The sequence below is a fragment of the Molossus molossus genome, unplaced genomic scaffold (assembly GCF_014108415.1).
Source record: "Molossus molossus isolate mMolMol1 unplaced genomic scaffold, mMolMol1.p scaffold_m16_p_8, whole genome shotgun sequence".
Lineage (NCBI taxonomy): Eukaryota > Metazoa > Chordata > Mammalia > Chiroptera > Molossidae > Molossus > Molossus molossus.
The window spans coordinates 10,232,646-10,250,420 of NW_023425402.1; the positions used below are offsets into that span (position 1 = coordinate 10,232,646).

Below are 17,775 nucleotides of genomic sequence, written 5' to 3' on the forward strand. Positions count from 1 at the left end.
CAAGATTACGCCAATTTCTAGAGGCATTCTTGCAATGAATGCAAAGCATACTGTCATCCATAGTAAATAGAAAATTTCATTTGCAAAAATGTAAATGAAGCTTTGTTTTGGGTTTTTTACTGTTCTCTTCTTTCTTTTTCCTGGGGTATTATTGAGCTGTAATTATTCCAAGGATCCTGAGATCAAATTATTTTCACGCTTTTTCAGTTTTCTCATCAAACCAAAACACCGGGAGTGCTGAAAGACTAGGTTTAAGCTTTAAGTTGATAGCTTTGCAAATTAATCATGTGGCACTTTGAAAAACGTATTAAATGTAAGGAAACAAGAGCTCAACTCTATTGTGCTGAAGCAGTAGTTCAATAAGCAGTTTTATGACTTTGGGTTTTTGTTGTTCAGAATTAATTCAGATGAAAAAGAATTTTTCCTTTAAATTATGTAGCCTGAAACGAACAGAGCTGGTTTGAAGAACTAGAGGAAATGCCAAAACAAATACTTTGCTTTATTCAAGTATCCAAATGCTAATTTTCACTGGATTTGTTTTTAGGAAGCCAAACGTTTTCAGAATATTGACAAGTCCTGGATAAAGATAATGCAGCGCGCTCACGAGAATCCCAATGTGATCAGCTGCTGTGTGGGAGATGAAACCATGGGGCAACTGTTACCTCATTTGCACGAGCAGCTGGAAGTATGTCAGAAGTCACTTACAGGGTACGAGTTCAGTTTTCGAATACCCTGTCATTTAATGTGTGCGAAGCTTTATCGCAAATAAAGTGAATATATTTCTGGCTTGGTAGTGATGGTGGAAATGGTGATAGAATTTAACATTTCACATACATTTCATTTTTCTATGAAAAAAGACACCTTCCACTTGGGGTGGGTGAGTTAAGGCATTCTGTTGGTTTCCCAGGGCTGCTGTGACGAATGACCACGAACCGAGTGGCTTAAAACCACAGAAATCTATTTTCTCACAGTTCTGGAGGCCAGACATCTGAAACCAAGGTGTCAGCACCTTCCGAGGGCTCTAAAGGAGACTCTTCCTTGTTTCTTCCAGCTTCTGGTGGCTCGGGGAGTTCCTTCGCTTGTGGCTACACAACTCCAGTCTCTGTCTCTGCATTCACACTTCTTCTTCTTGTGTTTCTCTAATGAGGAGGCTTACTAATCCAGGATGATCTCTTCTTGAGCTCCTTAACTTCAGTTCATCTGCAAAAACCCTTCTTCCCAAAAGATCACATCCACAGAGTCCGAGGGGCAGGGTGTGCCCTGTGTTTGCAGGGCCTGCCATTCAGCCCACGCAGCACGAAGTGGAGGGGCGCCGGAGAACGAACGCCTCACCAGCAGACTCACGCAGTCTCCTTAGAAAGCAGTTCATTCTCAGTGTCCACGCGAAATAGGGTGAACATGTATCCTGGTTTGTCTAAGTTTATGCCTCTTTCTTAGCTTAATGGTTAGTTGTCCCCGCCTTTCACTCAAGATGTGCTGATTTGTGGATAAATTATATAAATTATGTTTACTCTGGGTTTAAGCCACACTGTTATCGGGGAAATTGGGGGTCCCTTTCCCCACTGAATGCCAGGGTGGGGTCCTTACGATATCTTGAGAAAAGAATTTTCTGAGACTCGCATGGGAGGATGTGGGGTTTTTATTTGCTTGGAGTTACATCCCTGAGTTTCCAAAGGCCCGTTTTCTTCAATCCAGTCCTGGAAAAAGTATAGCAGGGATTTCAGTAGAGCTAAAAGCAAAGCTAGTGTGCAGTTTCCTTTCCGTATTGCAGCCGGGTCTGGTTCGGCATCAGGCTAGTTACAGTTCATTAGCCCATCACGTGTGGGTCCACACGGCTGTGGGCCACGTGGGCGAATGCAGAGGAGCCAAAGGAGCGTGGCCCCTGCAACGTGAATCCCAGGGGGACCAAGAGGAACCCAGAGAGTGAATTCCTTTGTTCAGGGAATTTAAGTACCCCAAATCTTCCTATGCTTGCAGTGGCCACGCCCATTCTGGCCAATGACCTCTGTTCCCAGGTGTGACTGACAGCAAGCACCTTCACTAATCCCCCCAGGTTTATTGGGCATGTGTCTGTCTTCCCTTTGCTGCCCCCCCCCCCCCCCCGGAGTAATGTTGTATCTTCCAGACGAAGCTGCCCAGATGACATGCCTATAATATTTGGCCTTCCCTCTGCTTCTTTCCTGTTATTAATAACTAGGTTAATTACAACGGTATCAACACTAAGAGGGTCACCATACTCTTAGGTCACTGGAGTGCTCTTGATGAGAAAGATGATGGTAGACGGGGCAGGCTTGCTCCGAATCCCTTTCTTGTTTTTACTCAGTTTCCCAGGAGACATCCATGGTGTAGTGTGGATTTTAGTTCTAAGAAAACATTTCAGAGGCAAATGGGAAATAACTTTAGAGTTTGCTATTATCATATTGAAGATATTAGTGGTCATGTCTTGACTAAAAATAAATGAATAATTCAGAAAAAATATCATTTTAAAAAAGGTATTTGGAGAAGAAACGATTACTATTTCCAAGATTCTTCTTTGTATCTGATCCAGTTCTCCTGGAAATTCTGGGACAAGCTAGTGATTCCCATACTATACAGGTATGATCTTAGTATCTGTTACCTAGCCCCCTCCCAATATGCATAATGGGTCATACAAATAAAACTAACATTTTAAAAGTGGAGGCAGGAAAGAAGAGCATTAAAAATTATGTTGATTATGAAATGTCCTCTTTGTCCAGCGGGTGTGGCTCGGTGGGTTGAGCATGGTCCTGTGGACTGAGAGGTCCTGGTTCAATTCCCAGTCAGGGCACATCCCCAGGTTTCGGGCTTGATCCCCAGTGGTAGGAAGCAGCCGATCGATGTTTCTCTCTCACATCGATGTTTCTCTCTCTCCCTTTCTCTCTCTCTCTCTCAAACAAACAAACAAAATCAGTAAAAACATATTTTTAAAAAATATCTTTTTTTCTGTGTATTTGGAGCTCATCAACCTGAGGCAAGGGTCATTGATTATGCCATTTACCAGCTGGATGACCTTAGCCAGCTTCTTAATTTTCCTACACCTTAGTTTTCTCTTCTGTAAAACCAGGAAATTAATGGTTCCCACCTCATAAGATTGCCATAAAGATTATGTGAAATGATGCATTGAAAAGTATCTGGCATACATTACGTGCTCACTAAATGTAATTCATTATTATGATTATTTTAGTCTAAATATTCTTAGATCAGACAGAGCTGGTGGTTTCGATTTGTCCTTTTTTTTCCATCCAGAATACTTCTCAAATGCTTTTAGCCATTTCCCAGGGCAGTACTTCAGGAGGAAGAGAGAAACTATACAGGACTGGGAATGGGAAGCACTAAAACACCCATCCCAGGGCAGTTTCTGGTCTGGGAATCTGGGCAACTGCTAATCATGTCCTCCCCATCGGTCTCCAGAAAGTTGTGGGGATGAGAACAGAGACATAAAAGCTGCGTAAGGCAGAGGTGCAGCCAGGAGAGGCTGAGCTGGGGAAGGACCCTATGGTTCAGTCTCCATCTGGTGGAAGGCGACAGTCATTAGGCCAATCTCTAGGGTCTAAGAAGGGCATTCAGGGACTTGGTGGACACATTCTGCAGGGCTGGACTTAAAAAGTGGACCCCCAAGTCAGTCAAGGGTCAAAGCAAGGTCTTTTCTTTTTTTCTTTTTAAAACAGTAAGTAAATTCTTAATCTTTTGCAAGGATTAAAATAATAAGGCTTTTAAAAACATCTCAGTGGCTTTTGTGTTTCGGCTCTGTGTGATGTTTTCCCTTTGTCTTGTGCCTCTAACAGCCGCATCTCCCTGCAGTCTCTGACAACATCAATGAGGTGACATTTCACGCCAAAGACTATGATCGTATCCTGACCGTCATATCAAGAGAAGGAGAAAAAATTGTTGTAATTTAACTTGATTAAACTTTTGTTATTGGGGTTTCTTTAAACATTTAGGTTGGGGAGAATGCCACTCTCTTATTTAAAAAAGGGGGGAGGTGGTGTGGACTTGGGTTCCAGCTCTGGAGCCCCAGGTTAGCAACGCGTTTAACTTCTCTGAAACTCATTTCATGGTCTATAAAATCAAAGTTTTAGACCAGAACGTTGTTGTAGTTCCTTCCACCTATAGTATTAGTTGATTTTACTCATGTTTTAAATGTTTCGTGTAAAATATAAAACAATTTGCTTTGCATTGCCGAACTACGACTTATCAACTTAAGTGTGTGACATTTGTAAAAACACCAAATTACTATCAATTTGTAATATATTTGTAATATGTTTTTTAGTTGGATAGTCCTATTATGGCCAAAGGTCCTGTAGAGATTTGGCTTCTGGACTTGTTAAAAATGCAGATGTCATCGTTACATAACATAATCCGTTCTGCGTTCTATCAAATCAGTGATTCGGGATTTCAGCTCTTACCTTTCCTCGGTCACTTTCCAGCACAGGTGAGAATGCACAGTGTTTGGTAACGATGATAAGAACTGGAAATAAGGGAGAAGGATACTCAGGGGGCAGTCGGCCTGTTGTGGCTTTGACCCACTTAGGGAGGTCTACCCACGCCCAGCTCCCAGCCACCCGCTTGTCCGCTGACACCATTCTAGGCCCACCTGTCCCGTCCCCCAGAAGAGGACTGGCCACTGTTCTCCCCTCATGAAGGACATGCGCTGAGACGGAAACCGTGTATGGGGAGTTTTATCTTGTATATCAAAAGCACAGGGAGATACAGATGCAGATATGGACATGGGTGTGGGCATACATATATAAAGGGAATGAGCATAGCTTTTCCTGAAACGAAATTCATCTTGCCTTTTGTTTATTTTCCCTTCGAGCGGTTAAAAATTGGCATACCCTGTTAAAGGAGGCCTTCTCATGCAGCTAACTTTTGAACGAGAGAAGAACTTGAAAGAGGCTGGGGTTGGAGCAGGTGTTCTTCTCTCGAGTCCTACGGCTCTTAGAAGTGCTTCGTAATGTGTCAAGTATTACTAAAACCAGATACAGAAAATTCCAATACTTTCATTGCATTTTGAGCCAGGATGAATGAAAAGTGACAACTTGTGATGTGGATCAGAGTTAGTACGGGATAGAAGGCAAGAGGTTTCCAAGGACAATGTAGGCAGCTTTTACTCCCACCACCTGCCCCTGCCAGGCTGCACTGCACATCCTCAGTTACTGTGCACAGCAGAGATAGCGGAAGTGATGTGAGATTATTTATTCAAATGGCCAAGTACAGGTGGAGAAACAACTTTTATTGAAGAGAATACTTCAATATTGTGATTTTTTAAAGTGTATAATATCCTTAGCAAGCTTTAATACTTTTATTAGCATTATTAACTTTGTGATAAGTCGTTATAAAATTGCTCTAAAGAGTATATATAATGGCCTTGGCCGATTTGGCTCAGTGGTTAGAGCAGCGGCCTGTGGTCCAGAGAGACCGGGGTTCGGTTCCCACTAAGGGCACGTACCTTGGTTGCGGTGTGTCCCCGGCCCTGGTTGGGTCATGCAGGAGGCAGCCACTCAATGTGTCTCTTTCATGTCAATGTTTCTCTCTTTCTCTCTCTCTTCCTCTCTCTCCCTCCCACTCTATCTGAACAAAAAATAGAAAAATGTCCGCGGGTGAGGATTAAAAAAAATAAAGAGTATATATAATGAATAGGTATTTATTGAGTGAATATATATGCCTTATTCTTTAAAGCAAATTTTCCAAAAAAACTGAAATTTACCCACTAAAATGTCAATTTAAGGTTTTATTTTAAATTGTTTTAAATTTCTTCTCTGCTTTCTTCTAAAACACATGTCTAAGGTTATACATGCTATGGATCCTTGTTGCAAAAATTAGAAAATTTTTTAAAAATATGGAAGTGAATATAAAAATTTTCCATATCTCTACCACTTAGAAATGATGACTGTAAATATTTAGTGTATTCCCTTCCAGTATTTTTAATGAGTTAATTACAAGCATCAAATAATATTGCAAAGAATGAACATTCTTACTTTGTTTTTTATTTTAACGAGGCATCCTCCAGTTTTTATCATTACCTTCTTAAACTAAATGAAAAGCATAATTTAAACTTTTCTTGGTGACTCAGGATAGTCATTTTAAAAGCTAGTTTTTAGAATGTACCACTGTGCAGTGATTTTTCAGGTTCTGTTTGACTTTAAATCAGACAGCCTTACCTCGCTGTTTGTGTCGTTTCTCTTTGCATTTCCTATCTTAATGCCATCTTCTGCTGCCCTCGGGTCACAATCCCCTTGCTGCTTCCTGACACTGGCTGTTTCCTCCACCTCCTGTCACTCACCGTAGCCAGGTGCTTACATTTGTCTTCACCCAGGATTGGCCACTGCTCTAGCCGGGGGTGGGGTGGGGGCACGGAAGTTCCTGAGGAGACAGGGATCAGGGAAGGGTTTTATTCCTGTTCACCCCCATCGAATGCCATGCCCAGCAGTATCTACATGCCACGCATACTGCTTTCAGTCTTGCCAAATGTGGGGTTCCTGTTTGGTCCACATGACTTTGTGCCTGTGCCTCTGGGGATGAAGAGGTGCTCCCGAAGGGACTACTGCTGCGTGGAGGGGGTGAGGGTGGGGGATACTCTGATCACAGAAATTGTAGGGAAGGTGACATTCACACAGCTTCCTTATGCCTTCGTCAGGAGACAAGGGACAGGCTTGTGCCCTGCTCATGTCCTGTCTCTTTCCTTTAGGTAAATACATAAACAGAAACTAGATGTGGATAAAGGTGCAAACATTAGAGAGAGTGGAGGTTAAGAAAGGAGGTAGGCAGCGTATCTTTTTAAAAAGTTGCAGAGAGACCTTTGGAAACTATTTTTGGGCGTGGAGAAACACATGTCCCCTTTTCAGTTTAAAATGAGTAAAACCCTGTTCCCCTTTATGTGACTAAGTGACCACTAAATTTCACTGTAGGATGTGTTTTAAATATTTGGCCTATTTGTCTGTTGGATTTGTAGGTTGGGCTTCTGGGAATTCAGATGCTGTGGACACACGATTCAGAAGAGGCTTTAAATAATGCAAAAGATGACAGGAAAATCATGCAAATCACCAACCAGAAATTTTTGGATATTCTAAATGTTCTAATTAGTCAGACAACACATGACCTAAGCAAATTTGAAAGAGTGAAATTTGAAACTCTAATTACTATCCATGTGCATCAGAGAGATATTTTTGATGACTTGGTAATGTATCTTTTTTTCTTAATTTACAATAATTTAGTGTACTAGTTAATAGTTCAGTGCTCCTAATAATGAAAAATTAAGTATTTATATATATCTCCTAAAATGGACCTTCCATCTACCTAGTCCTTTTTCACAACCATCCATATATATACCATGTGTACAAATATCTATGTTTGGTGGTTTAAACATCATATATGTATAGTCACATTTGCCATTTTGAAAGTCTAGAACCAACTGATGGGACGTGAAGTAATTGTTTCATTAACCCAAATAACAGGGTCATGATGCAATTTAGGTGAGACTGGTCACTAGTTATGACGGGCTGATTGGGAAGGAAGTCCAGATCAAATAGAATCAAGCTTCAGAGAACTCGCTTGGATATTTGTCCAATTGATGGTGCCCAACAGAGCATCATGGGCTTGGTTTGGACAAAGTTTTGTAGGGTGGGCATGAGAATAGTACCTGAATTACCTGTGGAAATAGAACTCTCAGTAACCAATGGCCTTGGGCAAGATCAAGTGCTCCCAAAGCAGTGGTTATCTACTATAGGGTAGGTGCTCTGGGAGGTTTTGATATACCAACATTTGACTTACCTGTCTCTTTTTTTTAAGTGTATGACATTTTTTATTAGACTATCTTTACAAAAAATATTTTATGACTGTTTTTATTTTTTAATTAATTAATTTTTGTTACTGATGTTTCTCCTTCTCCTCAGACACCCTCCTTCCTGCCCCTCCCCGCCAAGCATTGTTGTCTGTGTCCATTGGCTACACATACATGCATATACATTCTTTGGACTGTCTTTTCTTTAACTAACTATTTTATTCATCTTAAAGACATCTCTTTCCTTTATTAGAGACATATAATTCATGCAACTTTGGACCCTTTTCTAGAGAACATGATCACAGGTGATCTGTTTCAAACTTGTATCAGAAGTTCTGATTGTTATATTATTGAAGATTGAAGGACATGCAGTCTGTTTATTCCCCTGGAATTACACCACCCGTTGCATTGACCTCTCCTGGGAGCTTGTTAGAAAAGCAGAATCTCCAGCCTCCTGCCCCCTTTACCCACCCCCATCCAGGTACTGACCCAGAATCTGCATTTCAACCGGATTCCCAGGTGATTCGTGTGTGTATGGAAGTTCAGAAATACTGCTCCAGGGTTGCTTTCTGGATCAGGCTAGTTATCAGGCCTACTTAGACCACATTTCTGGGGCCTTCTACAGATTTGCTTTCACTGAATTGCAATCATCCCTATATTTTGGCTTTCATTGACACCTACCTCAGGAAATTCCTGTGGAATCCATTTCTGTATCTTCTGAGAGCAAACTATTGAGACTGATGTCTCTATATATCTCTCTGACTCTTAGAGCTGAAATTCCACGGAAGAAATTTTCTTTTACATTTCAGTGCTGAACAAAGCATTACTTTCCATACAGAATAGATTTAAAAAATCTATACACAATTAAAACCATGAAACCGTTTTCTTTTTGTCTTAACTGCTATTGAACTAATGGTCAGTTTGCATCCCAACTAAAATGAGTTTCTTGGCCAGCATATGTGCATTTTATTTTTTTGTGTATAATGCTTAAAGTAGCCTGTTCTAGAGTAAGAACTCAGTAAATACTGGCTATTCTCTCTTCGCCCTCTTTCGTCTCCTCCTCACCTTCTTAACGGATTGTTGAAAGTAGCCAGCTGACTCTTCTCCACGGCCGGGGGTCCCAAGTTGGAGAGAGGAGTCCCCCGTTATGTTACCTGAAAGTAGCTTTTTTAAGTTGACAAAGACAAACTGTGCTTTCGGAGGGAAGCCAGACTCTTAACTGGAGGGGAGGCAAGGTCATGAGCTATGAAACAGTCCAACCACAAAAAGCAAGCTTGTGAAGAGCATGGAGACTTGGCTGGGCGGAGAGCTGAACACTGTGCGGTTGCCAGAGGTCCATTGTTCAGTGTCAGCTGAATGACCTGGCAGTGAAGGCGACCATTTGCCATTTCCTATGTCGATTCCCCTGAATGGGCAGGGCTGGAGTTTCTCCAAGTTTGCCAATGGAGCCGTGAAGCACCCCAGAATGTGATTGCGGTGGGATGTGGTCCCTAAATGTGCTTACCTGGTTTCTATCTCTTGTATCTGTTGGTGTGGGAGCCTGGTATGGTTGGCCCCGAGGTGTACACTGGTGACTGGGCAGGTTGCGGGGTTTGGCCACAGTGCTGGTGTAGGAAGGAATGTGTGCATATATGAGCATCTCCCTTCAGGGGCTTCCCAGGGCCACGAAGCCTCCGCTCCTGCCTCGCCAGAGCCCTGGATGCTCCAGCTCAGTGAACTTCCTTCAGTTTCTTGAACACGCCAAGCAGATCCTCTCGGCCTTTGCCTAAACATTCGCCCTCCCACACCTCCATCACCCACCCCTTTTGTTTATTTCCCTGGCTAATTCCTATTTATCCAGGTGTTTAGTTTTCATGTTTCTTTTTTTCTTTCGAGTATCCCTCTCAGACACCCTATACTAGGTTGGGTCCTCTTGCTACTTACTTTCATAAAGCCTGAATTTCTTTTCTAACTTTATCACAATTACTTACTTATCTATTTGTCTTTTTCTGCAAGCCCCAGAAGGCAGAGCTGTGTCTGTGTCCGTTTACCCAGCGCAGTGTCAGGCCCAAGGAGGGGCTCAGTAAATATATTCTAACAGAATGAGAATCAGCTCGTGGATGAGTGGATAAAAACTGCCCATAGGCCTGCGTTTTATGCGATTGCAATTCAGTATGTAATCTCTTTGTATTTCATGTTTTTAAGGTAAAACTGCATATCAAATCAGTAACTGATTTTGAATGGCTAAAACAGAGCAGATTTTATTTTAAAGAAGATTTGGATCAAACTGTAGTATCTATTACAGATGTTGATTTTATTTACCAAAATGAATTTCTGGGATGCACCGATCGACTTGTTATCACTCCATTAACCGATAGGTAGGAAACTTAGTTTTTGTTATTCCACTTTGTAATTAAATATTGTGCTTAAATTGCTTAAAAATTGTGTTTGAAATATTAACAAAAGCTTATTGCTGTTGTAGTAGGTCTGTGCTTGCTCAACAAAGTGAAATAACCATAGCTGTTACTTATACATGTACATTAAATTTTAATGAGGTAGAAAAAGATAAAAGAACAAAAGTAAGCATGAATGTTGGCTATGAGTAATTTAGTAACAAACTTTAGATCGCAAGATGGAAAAATATCTCTGGGACCATAAAGGAAGTCGTCAGAATCGCAAGGAAGGAAGGGTCCTTGGAGAAGGTCTGCTTTCATCTTGTTTTCTTCATGTGTGGAAACTGGAACCTGAAGTGAAGAGAGTTAATGGCCGAGCCATTCACAGTTTCCCCAGCATATGACACTAGACAAGAACTGGGTCTTTTTCATCTTTGTTTATTTATTCACAGCAGTTCAATACGTTGGGCGGAGAAGACACTCAAGAAATGTTTGTAGAATTGACTTAAATTGGGTCACAGAACAGTTAATTCTGCTGTTACTTTACATAGGGCTACCTCCAGGTAAAATGATAACATGTGAATTTGGTCTTCAGCCTCCTCTGGATTCATCCAACTTTCTTTTATATGCCCAGTGCCCCTGCCACATAAATTTGTCAGTGTGTTTTCCCTTCCACTGATGTTTACATACAAAGCTTTATGTGTTGCAAAACTTTACTAAGCTTTTTTTATCCAATATGTTTTTATTGATCTTTTTAAAGAGAGAGAGAGGAAAACATTGATGTGTGAGAGAAACATCAATTGGCTGCGTCCTGCACACCCCCTACTGGGGATCAAGCCTGCAACCCAGGCATGTGCCCTGACCGGGAATCGAACCAGGACCTCTCAGTCCATAGATGACGCCCAATCCACTGAACCACACCGGCCGGGCTACTAAGTTTTACTTAGATCTGAAATGAATATCACCAAAGCTGGATCATAGATACAAGGAGATTCATCAGATTATTCTTTACACTTATCTAAATGAATGAAACATTTCATAGTAAAACAATTTGTAGTGGTGTGTTGGAGCTGGCTCGTGCCAGCTTGTTGTGGAGTTTAGAAGTTTGTCCCAAGAAAGGTTTGCAGTGGCTCACCGCACCACTACTAACGAGTGTGGGGTACCCCAGCCTTGTTCGGTTGCTCAGATTCGGAAGTAAGCAGGCCGCTCAGTCACACTGGACGTTTGCTTGCCGTCTCTGTGACGTGGTGTCCAGCACTCACAGTGCTTTCTCTGACTGCCATTGCAGATGCTACATCACTTTAGCGCAGGCTCTGGGCATGAACATGGGAGGCGCTCCGGCAGGACCTGCGGGCACTGGCAAAACAGAAACCACCAAAGACATGGGCAGATGTTTGGGAAAATATGTGGTCGTGTTTAACTGCTCAGATCAAATGGATTTCAGAGGGCTAGGACGGATTTTCAAAGGCAAGTGTCAGACACGTAAACTATTTTTGGTGAATTTATTTTTATTGCACTTTAATGTTATTTTCTGGTACATATCTAAATTGATGTTTTCTCACACAACCAATATCAGTATAATTTGATGCATATGATATTGCCATTTTTCTCGGTCAAAAATGGCTGGATATCATGTTTCATTGGCTCAATATTATTGCCATGAGTTGAATGTGTATTGGATTATGAAAATGGAATCAATTGATTTTACTGCCTGAGACAGTGGTGGAGACAAGTTGAAGATCACAAACCGATGACACCTGTAGCTTCCCTTCTAGCTTTAGATCCCACTGAAATACTGATTATTTTGAAAGCATACCAATACTGGAAAACCAGGATGGCCATCAGCAGACGGGAAATTCTGAGAAAATCCTGAAAGACAGGTAGGCGGTGGTTCCAGACGGGCAGAGGACAGTGACCACTTCAGGCTTAGAACTCGGCGCTTGCTGGTCCACTCTGTCCTGCCCACGTGCATTCCCTTGGTGATGTCATGCAGACCCGAACTTTAAATACCAGCTATGTGATCAACGTTGTATTTCTAGCTTGGACTCGCCATTTCAGATTCATACAGACAACAGATATCTACCACTTACGTCTCCACTCAGATGTCTCATAGGTCTAAACTTGGGCTCTTCCCTCCCCAAATTGCTCCATCCTCAGCCCTCCTTATCACACTAAAGAGCCATTTCATTCCCCCAGATGCTCAGACAAAGAGTCATTGACATCCTTTACTACTGTCTTTCTCTCATACTCACCCCCAGACTGTCAGCACTATTACACCCCAAATCTGACACCTCTGAGCCCCGCTGCTGTCATGCGGGTTCAAGCCAAGCATCCTCTCTCACCTGTTCATTCCAGTAAGCCCCTAACTGGTCTCCCAGTTCACCCTTGTCACCTCCTTTGCAGTCTCAGCGCCACAGCAATCCTTCTACATGTAAGTCAGGTCCCAACACTCTTCTGCTGAAAGCTGCCCACTGGCTTCACTCAGAGTAAAAGCCGAAATCCTTCCAGTGGTCCCGTATTGTCTCACACGGGCACACCTGCCCCGCCCCGCTGTGTTCTGACCTTCTGACCCCATCTCCTAATACTCTCCACCCCTCTTATGGGCTCTCCTGTAGCCGAGTCGAGGTTTCTGATGTTTCTCAAACATTCTAAGCACACTCCTTCCTCAGATTCCTTACTCTTGCTGTCCCTTAGTCTTCCCCCAGATGCCATGCCATGGCTTGCTTGATAAAGGACGTCCACAGCAAACATCATGCTTGGACATTCGAAAGCATTCTCTTTGGGATGAGATGTAAGACAAGGATTCCCGTTGTTATTTCTTCTAGTCATCACTGTCCTTCAGATCCTACCCAATGCAGTCAGAAACAACAACAAAATACAAAGACTGGAAAGAAAGAAATGCAAAATCTCATTATTTACAAATGATAGGGTACACTTTAAAAAAGGCAACAAAATCCATAGAAAAATAGGATTTAACAAGTTTTCTAGAATATAAAATCAACACAAAATAAATTTTATTTTGATATGCCACGAAAAACAGAAAAGGAAAACTTCAGGAAGGCATCATTGAGAATGTAGTTTAGAGAGCGTGGATTGGTGCGGGATTGATGAGTGGACCAGTGGAATATAATAATGGAAAAATAGGCCAAGGACACCTGACAGGTGGCAAAGGTATTACTGTAAATCGGTGATGGAGAGACAGACTTTACAATAAATTGTTCTGGGACAACAGTTGATTAATATTTAACAAAGGAAATTGGATCCCTACATATATAAAAATTGGGTACTTAAACCATATATAAAATTCAGTTCTGGGAAGTAAATGTCTAAATGTGGTAGGCACAATTGTATGGGTTTTTAGAAGGTAATAAAGGAAAATATTTTGTTTGCAGAGTAGAAAGGGATTTTTAACACAAAAATCACAAACCATAAAGAAAAGATTAATACATTGCCTACCCTAAGTTAAAACATCCATTCATCAGTGGATACCAAAAAGAGAGAGAACTTTGGAAATGGCATTAGCAATATATATTACTTACCCCAAATATATGAGTAATGCCTATGAATCAATGAGAAAAAGATTACCCAACAGAAAATGAGGAAAAGTCTTAAGCAGGCCTTACACCAATGAAGAAAACCGATGGTCAGCAATCAAAGAATTGCACATCAGGAGAAGATTCCTTGTTGTGCGCACCAGATTAACACGGTTTAAGTGTGGCAGGTTTGACCATTGGCAAGGTGAATAGAATAGATAACAGAAGCAGTTATCCACTACAGGTGGGAATGTAAAACTTGTATGGAAAAAATAAATAAAAGCATACTCAGCTGTCCACCTGCTGGTATCCGTTTAGGTCCCCTGCCCTGGGCGCCTGTGTAGATGGTCACAGCAGCAGTGCTTGTAACAGCAAGCACCTGGCAGCAGCTCCAGTGTCCTCTGTGGCGGGCTGGCCACAGATACATAGTCTGTGGGCATAGGGTTTACACATCACACTCAACAATGCTCTGTAGTGGTAAGAGTGAGCAGCACCGCACGATGCATTGACATAGAACAGGCTCACAATACAGCTAGAGGGAGAGAAGCACGTCTCACAAAAACACAGATAATGTGATTAAATGTATTTAAAATTCAAGAATAGGTAAAACCAAAACTATGTATTATGTAGATATGTATATAGAGAGAGTAAAAGAAACAAAGAAAAGTGTGTGAATGATTATCACCAAGTTCAGACTAGCAGTTTCTCCTCTGGGAGGGAGGAGGGGGGTCGCATTTGGGAGGAAGTCACTGGGCCTCCCCTTATTAATATCGTGAGTCCATTCCTCCAGCCCTTCCTTTACGTGGGACGTGAGCAACAGATGCCATGAGATTGCACACCCGGCTCTTGCCTCAGTGACCTGTCATATATAATATGTGTATATACCACAGTCTTATGTGATATTTCTCTATTTAAGAAAGAGAATAAAACATAAGCTTCAGACTAGGAGAAAATATTTTAACATATATAGATGACAAAATATTAATTCCAAGCATTAAAAAAGATCTTCTTCAAATCATTACAACACACAAAATAAAACAATAATGAGATGCCAGAATGGACTGGCAACGGTGGAGAAGTTTGACGAAGCCCGGCTGGCGAGGACGCCAGGCACGGTAACGCCCCGGTGCGTGAATCGTCCGGTGGCTTCAGAGGACGGTGGGCAGTGGTGGCGAACGCCCAGGTGCCCACGCTCTGAGCTGTGAGTATTTCCACGCCCCACGCAGATTCCAAGAGCACACGAGCAAGACTAACACGTTGTTACAACAAACTATTAGGAACAACCCCCATATCCACTGGGAGAAGAAAGAATTTTCAAACTGGTATGTTTATGCAATGGAATACTGTACAGCACTGATTTTAAAATGGTGAATTAGAGCCCTGGTGGGTTTGGCTCAGCGGTTAGAGCGTCGGCCTGTGGACCAGAGAGTCCCGGGTTCGGTTCCTGCTGAGGGCATGTGCCTCAGTTGCAGTTCGTCCCCACCCCGGTTGGGGTCGTGTGGGTGGCAACCAGTCAATGTGTCTCTCTCACATCGATGTTTCTCTCTTCCCCACCCTCCCCTTCCCACTCTATCTGAAGATAAATGCAAAAATGTCCTCTGGTGAGGATAAAAAAGAAAATAGTGAATTACAACTTCATGTTATTAGCACAGATACATCTCAGAAAAATAATATTGAGATAATGATTCAAGTTTCAGGAAGATACAGTATTTCTAGGCAGCTAGATAGATGTAGCCAGATAGATATACACATATACATTTTGAACACACAAAATATATAGTGTTCATATATACATGCATAAGAGCAATAGTTTAAAAGCATGCGCAGGAGCCATTGGTATCAAATTCAGTGTAGAGGTTACCTCTGGACAAGGAGGGAGTATGGATTCAAGAGGGATATACATGGGCTTGAACTGTAGTTCTAACATATTCTTTAGAATGAAATCTGAAGCAAATAATTAAGATTTGCTAGGTGAGTACATGGGTATTCATTATTATTATTATTATTATTATTATCATTATTATTATTATTATTATTTTAATCCTCACCCGAGAATATTTTCAGATAAGTGGGAGGGAGGGAGGGAGAGAGAGAAACATCAATATGAGAGAGACACATTGATTGATTGTGTGACCCTGCACGACCCTGACCAGGGCTGGGGATCAAACCGCAACCAAGGTACGTGCCCTTTACTGGAATCAAACCCGACACTCTCTGGTCCACGGGCTGACGCTCCAAACGCTGAGCCAAACCAGCCAGGGCTATATTATTCTTTTCCACTGCCTGTCTGTCAAAACATTTTGAACCCTGAGAATCATTTTCTAATCAAAGAGAAGGGTTCTTCTGTGGATCACTCCTAGCTTGAGGGTTGGTGATGGTTGAGAGAAATAGACCAGAGAGCAAGGTAAACCCACAATACCAAAATTATAGCAGAAGGCAAAGAAAAGTGTTTTTCCTCCATGTAAAAGCTGTATTACAGCTGTCAGAAGTGGGAATCCGACAGAGATCACCCCAGATGGGGCTTGTTCCACAGAGGCAAGCAGTGCACCAGGCCAGACTCAAGCCCAGACCTGGAGAGCAAGCTGTCCTGTGTCTCCATCCCTCCCCTCAGCTCCCCAGAGGTGGGCATGCATCCTGCAAACAGGAATTTGCATTCGGGATGAGTAAATGCACACACATGCAGAGATAACAAAGTCTCAAAAAAATATTTGAAGGAATTAGGAAGGCACCCAAAACAGCAGAGACCTACTGACCACCAAACTGATTAACAGAGAAAACAGAAGACAATTCAAAAGTAAATAAAGTTAATAGCTTAGAGAGAGTCAAGAATTTATCACAGCCCGGTCTGTGTGGCTCAGTGGTTGAGCATCCACCCATGCACCAAGAGGTCGCCGGTTCAATTCCAGTCAGGGCCTATGCCCAGGTTATAGGCCCGATCCACAGTGGGGGGCGTGCAGGAGGGGGCCAGGCGATGTTCTCTCTCATCGATGTTTCTATCTCTCCCTCTCCCTCTTCCTCTCCCTTCCTCTCTCTCTAAAATCAATCAAGAAAAAAATTTTTTAAAGAATTTATTACATACGACCTATTAAAAAAACAAGCTGCTATGAAAAAAAAAACAATTGGAAAATTTGGATATTAAAAAAACTCTTGAATTGGACTATGTAGCCAAGAGGGTACACTGCAAAAGGAAATGGGAAGTTTTACAAAAAAAACTTAAGGGTCTTAGGGACAGCTATATAAGTTCCAACGTCTGTACAATGGACATCCCCAAAGGGGGGAGAAGGAAAGCTAGGGGGAGGGGCAATAATAAAAGTAGGGCATTTTGTGCAGGTGAAGATAATGAAGGTTTCCGTCCTTAGAGATTAGACAGGAGCCCTGTTCACAATATCCATCCAGGTCTTTTTCTCTGTGCTGGATTTTATAAGCAATAAATAAAAATCCCTTTGGCCATTCTCTGTCTTAGCCAGCCTCCTGATATTTCTCTCATTTTAACAAGAAAAGAACAGAGTGATCTGACTTAGAAGGATATTCCTTATTTTGTCAGTTTCCCCAAGCATTACGGCTCCTTCCACCCCCATCCCGCTAGAGGTGGCTCTTCAAGATTGAATCCAATTTTATCACCCTTCAGCACCCTGGGTGTAATGACATGTTTGTACTTTCATTTTGGCAGTGTGCTGGCTTCATTGTCTTGGTGATGATGTACAAATAATGAAACGTCTTTATATCACTGAAATTCAATATGTCTTTCTAAACAGCCAGATATGAAACTTTATATAACTTGTATTTCAATATATAATTGTTTGAGAGCACTTTGGAGGAATGATTGCTATTAAGAAGTAAAACTTTTCAAATTAACTGTTTTTCATACCAGGTCTTGCACAGTCGGGTTCCTGGGGCTGCTTTGATGAGTTTAACAGAATTGAATTGCCCGTCTTGTCGGTGGCAGCCCAACAAATTTATATTGTTTTGACAGCAAGAAAAGAGAGGAAAAAACAGTTCATTTTTTCTGATGGTGATTGTGTTGATTTAAATCCAGAATTTGGAATCTTCTTAACAATGGTGAGAACATAGG

At 41.9% G+C, this 17,775-nt stretch overlaps 1 protein-coding gene across 1 annotated transcript in view; it reads left to right on the forward strand.

Annotated features, from left to right (window-relative positions):
• The window catches only part of DNAH8 (dynein axonemal heavy chain 8), a 295,615-nt gene that overhangs the window by 127,593 nt on the left and 150,247 nt on the right, over window positions 1-17,775 (forward strand). The window contains exons 35-42 of the mRNA XM_036248715.1: window positions 545-708; window positions 2,493-2,595; window positions 3,804-3,908; window positions 4,289-4,450; window positions 6,971-7,195; window positions 9,983-10,155; window positions 11,459-11,637; window positions 17,575-17,762. Of these exons, the coding sequence (XP_036104608.1) occupies window positions 545-708; window positions 2,493-2,595; window positions 3,804-3,908; window positions 4,289-4,450; window positions 6,971-7,195; window positions 9,983-10,155; window positions 11,459-11,637; window positions 17,575-17,762 (1,299 nt within the window). The remainder of the gene's footprint in view (window positions 1-544; window positions 709-2,492; window positions 2,596-3,803; window positions 3,909-4,288; window positions 4,451-6,970; window positions 7,196-9,982; window positions 10,156-11,458; window positions 11,638-17,574; window positions 17,763-17,775) is intronic.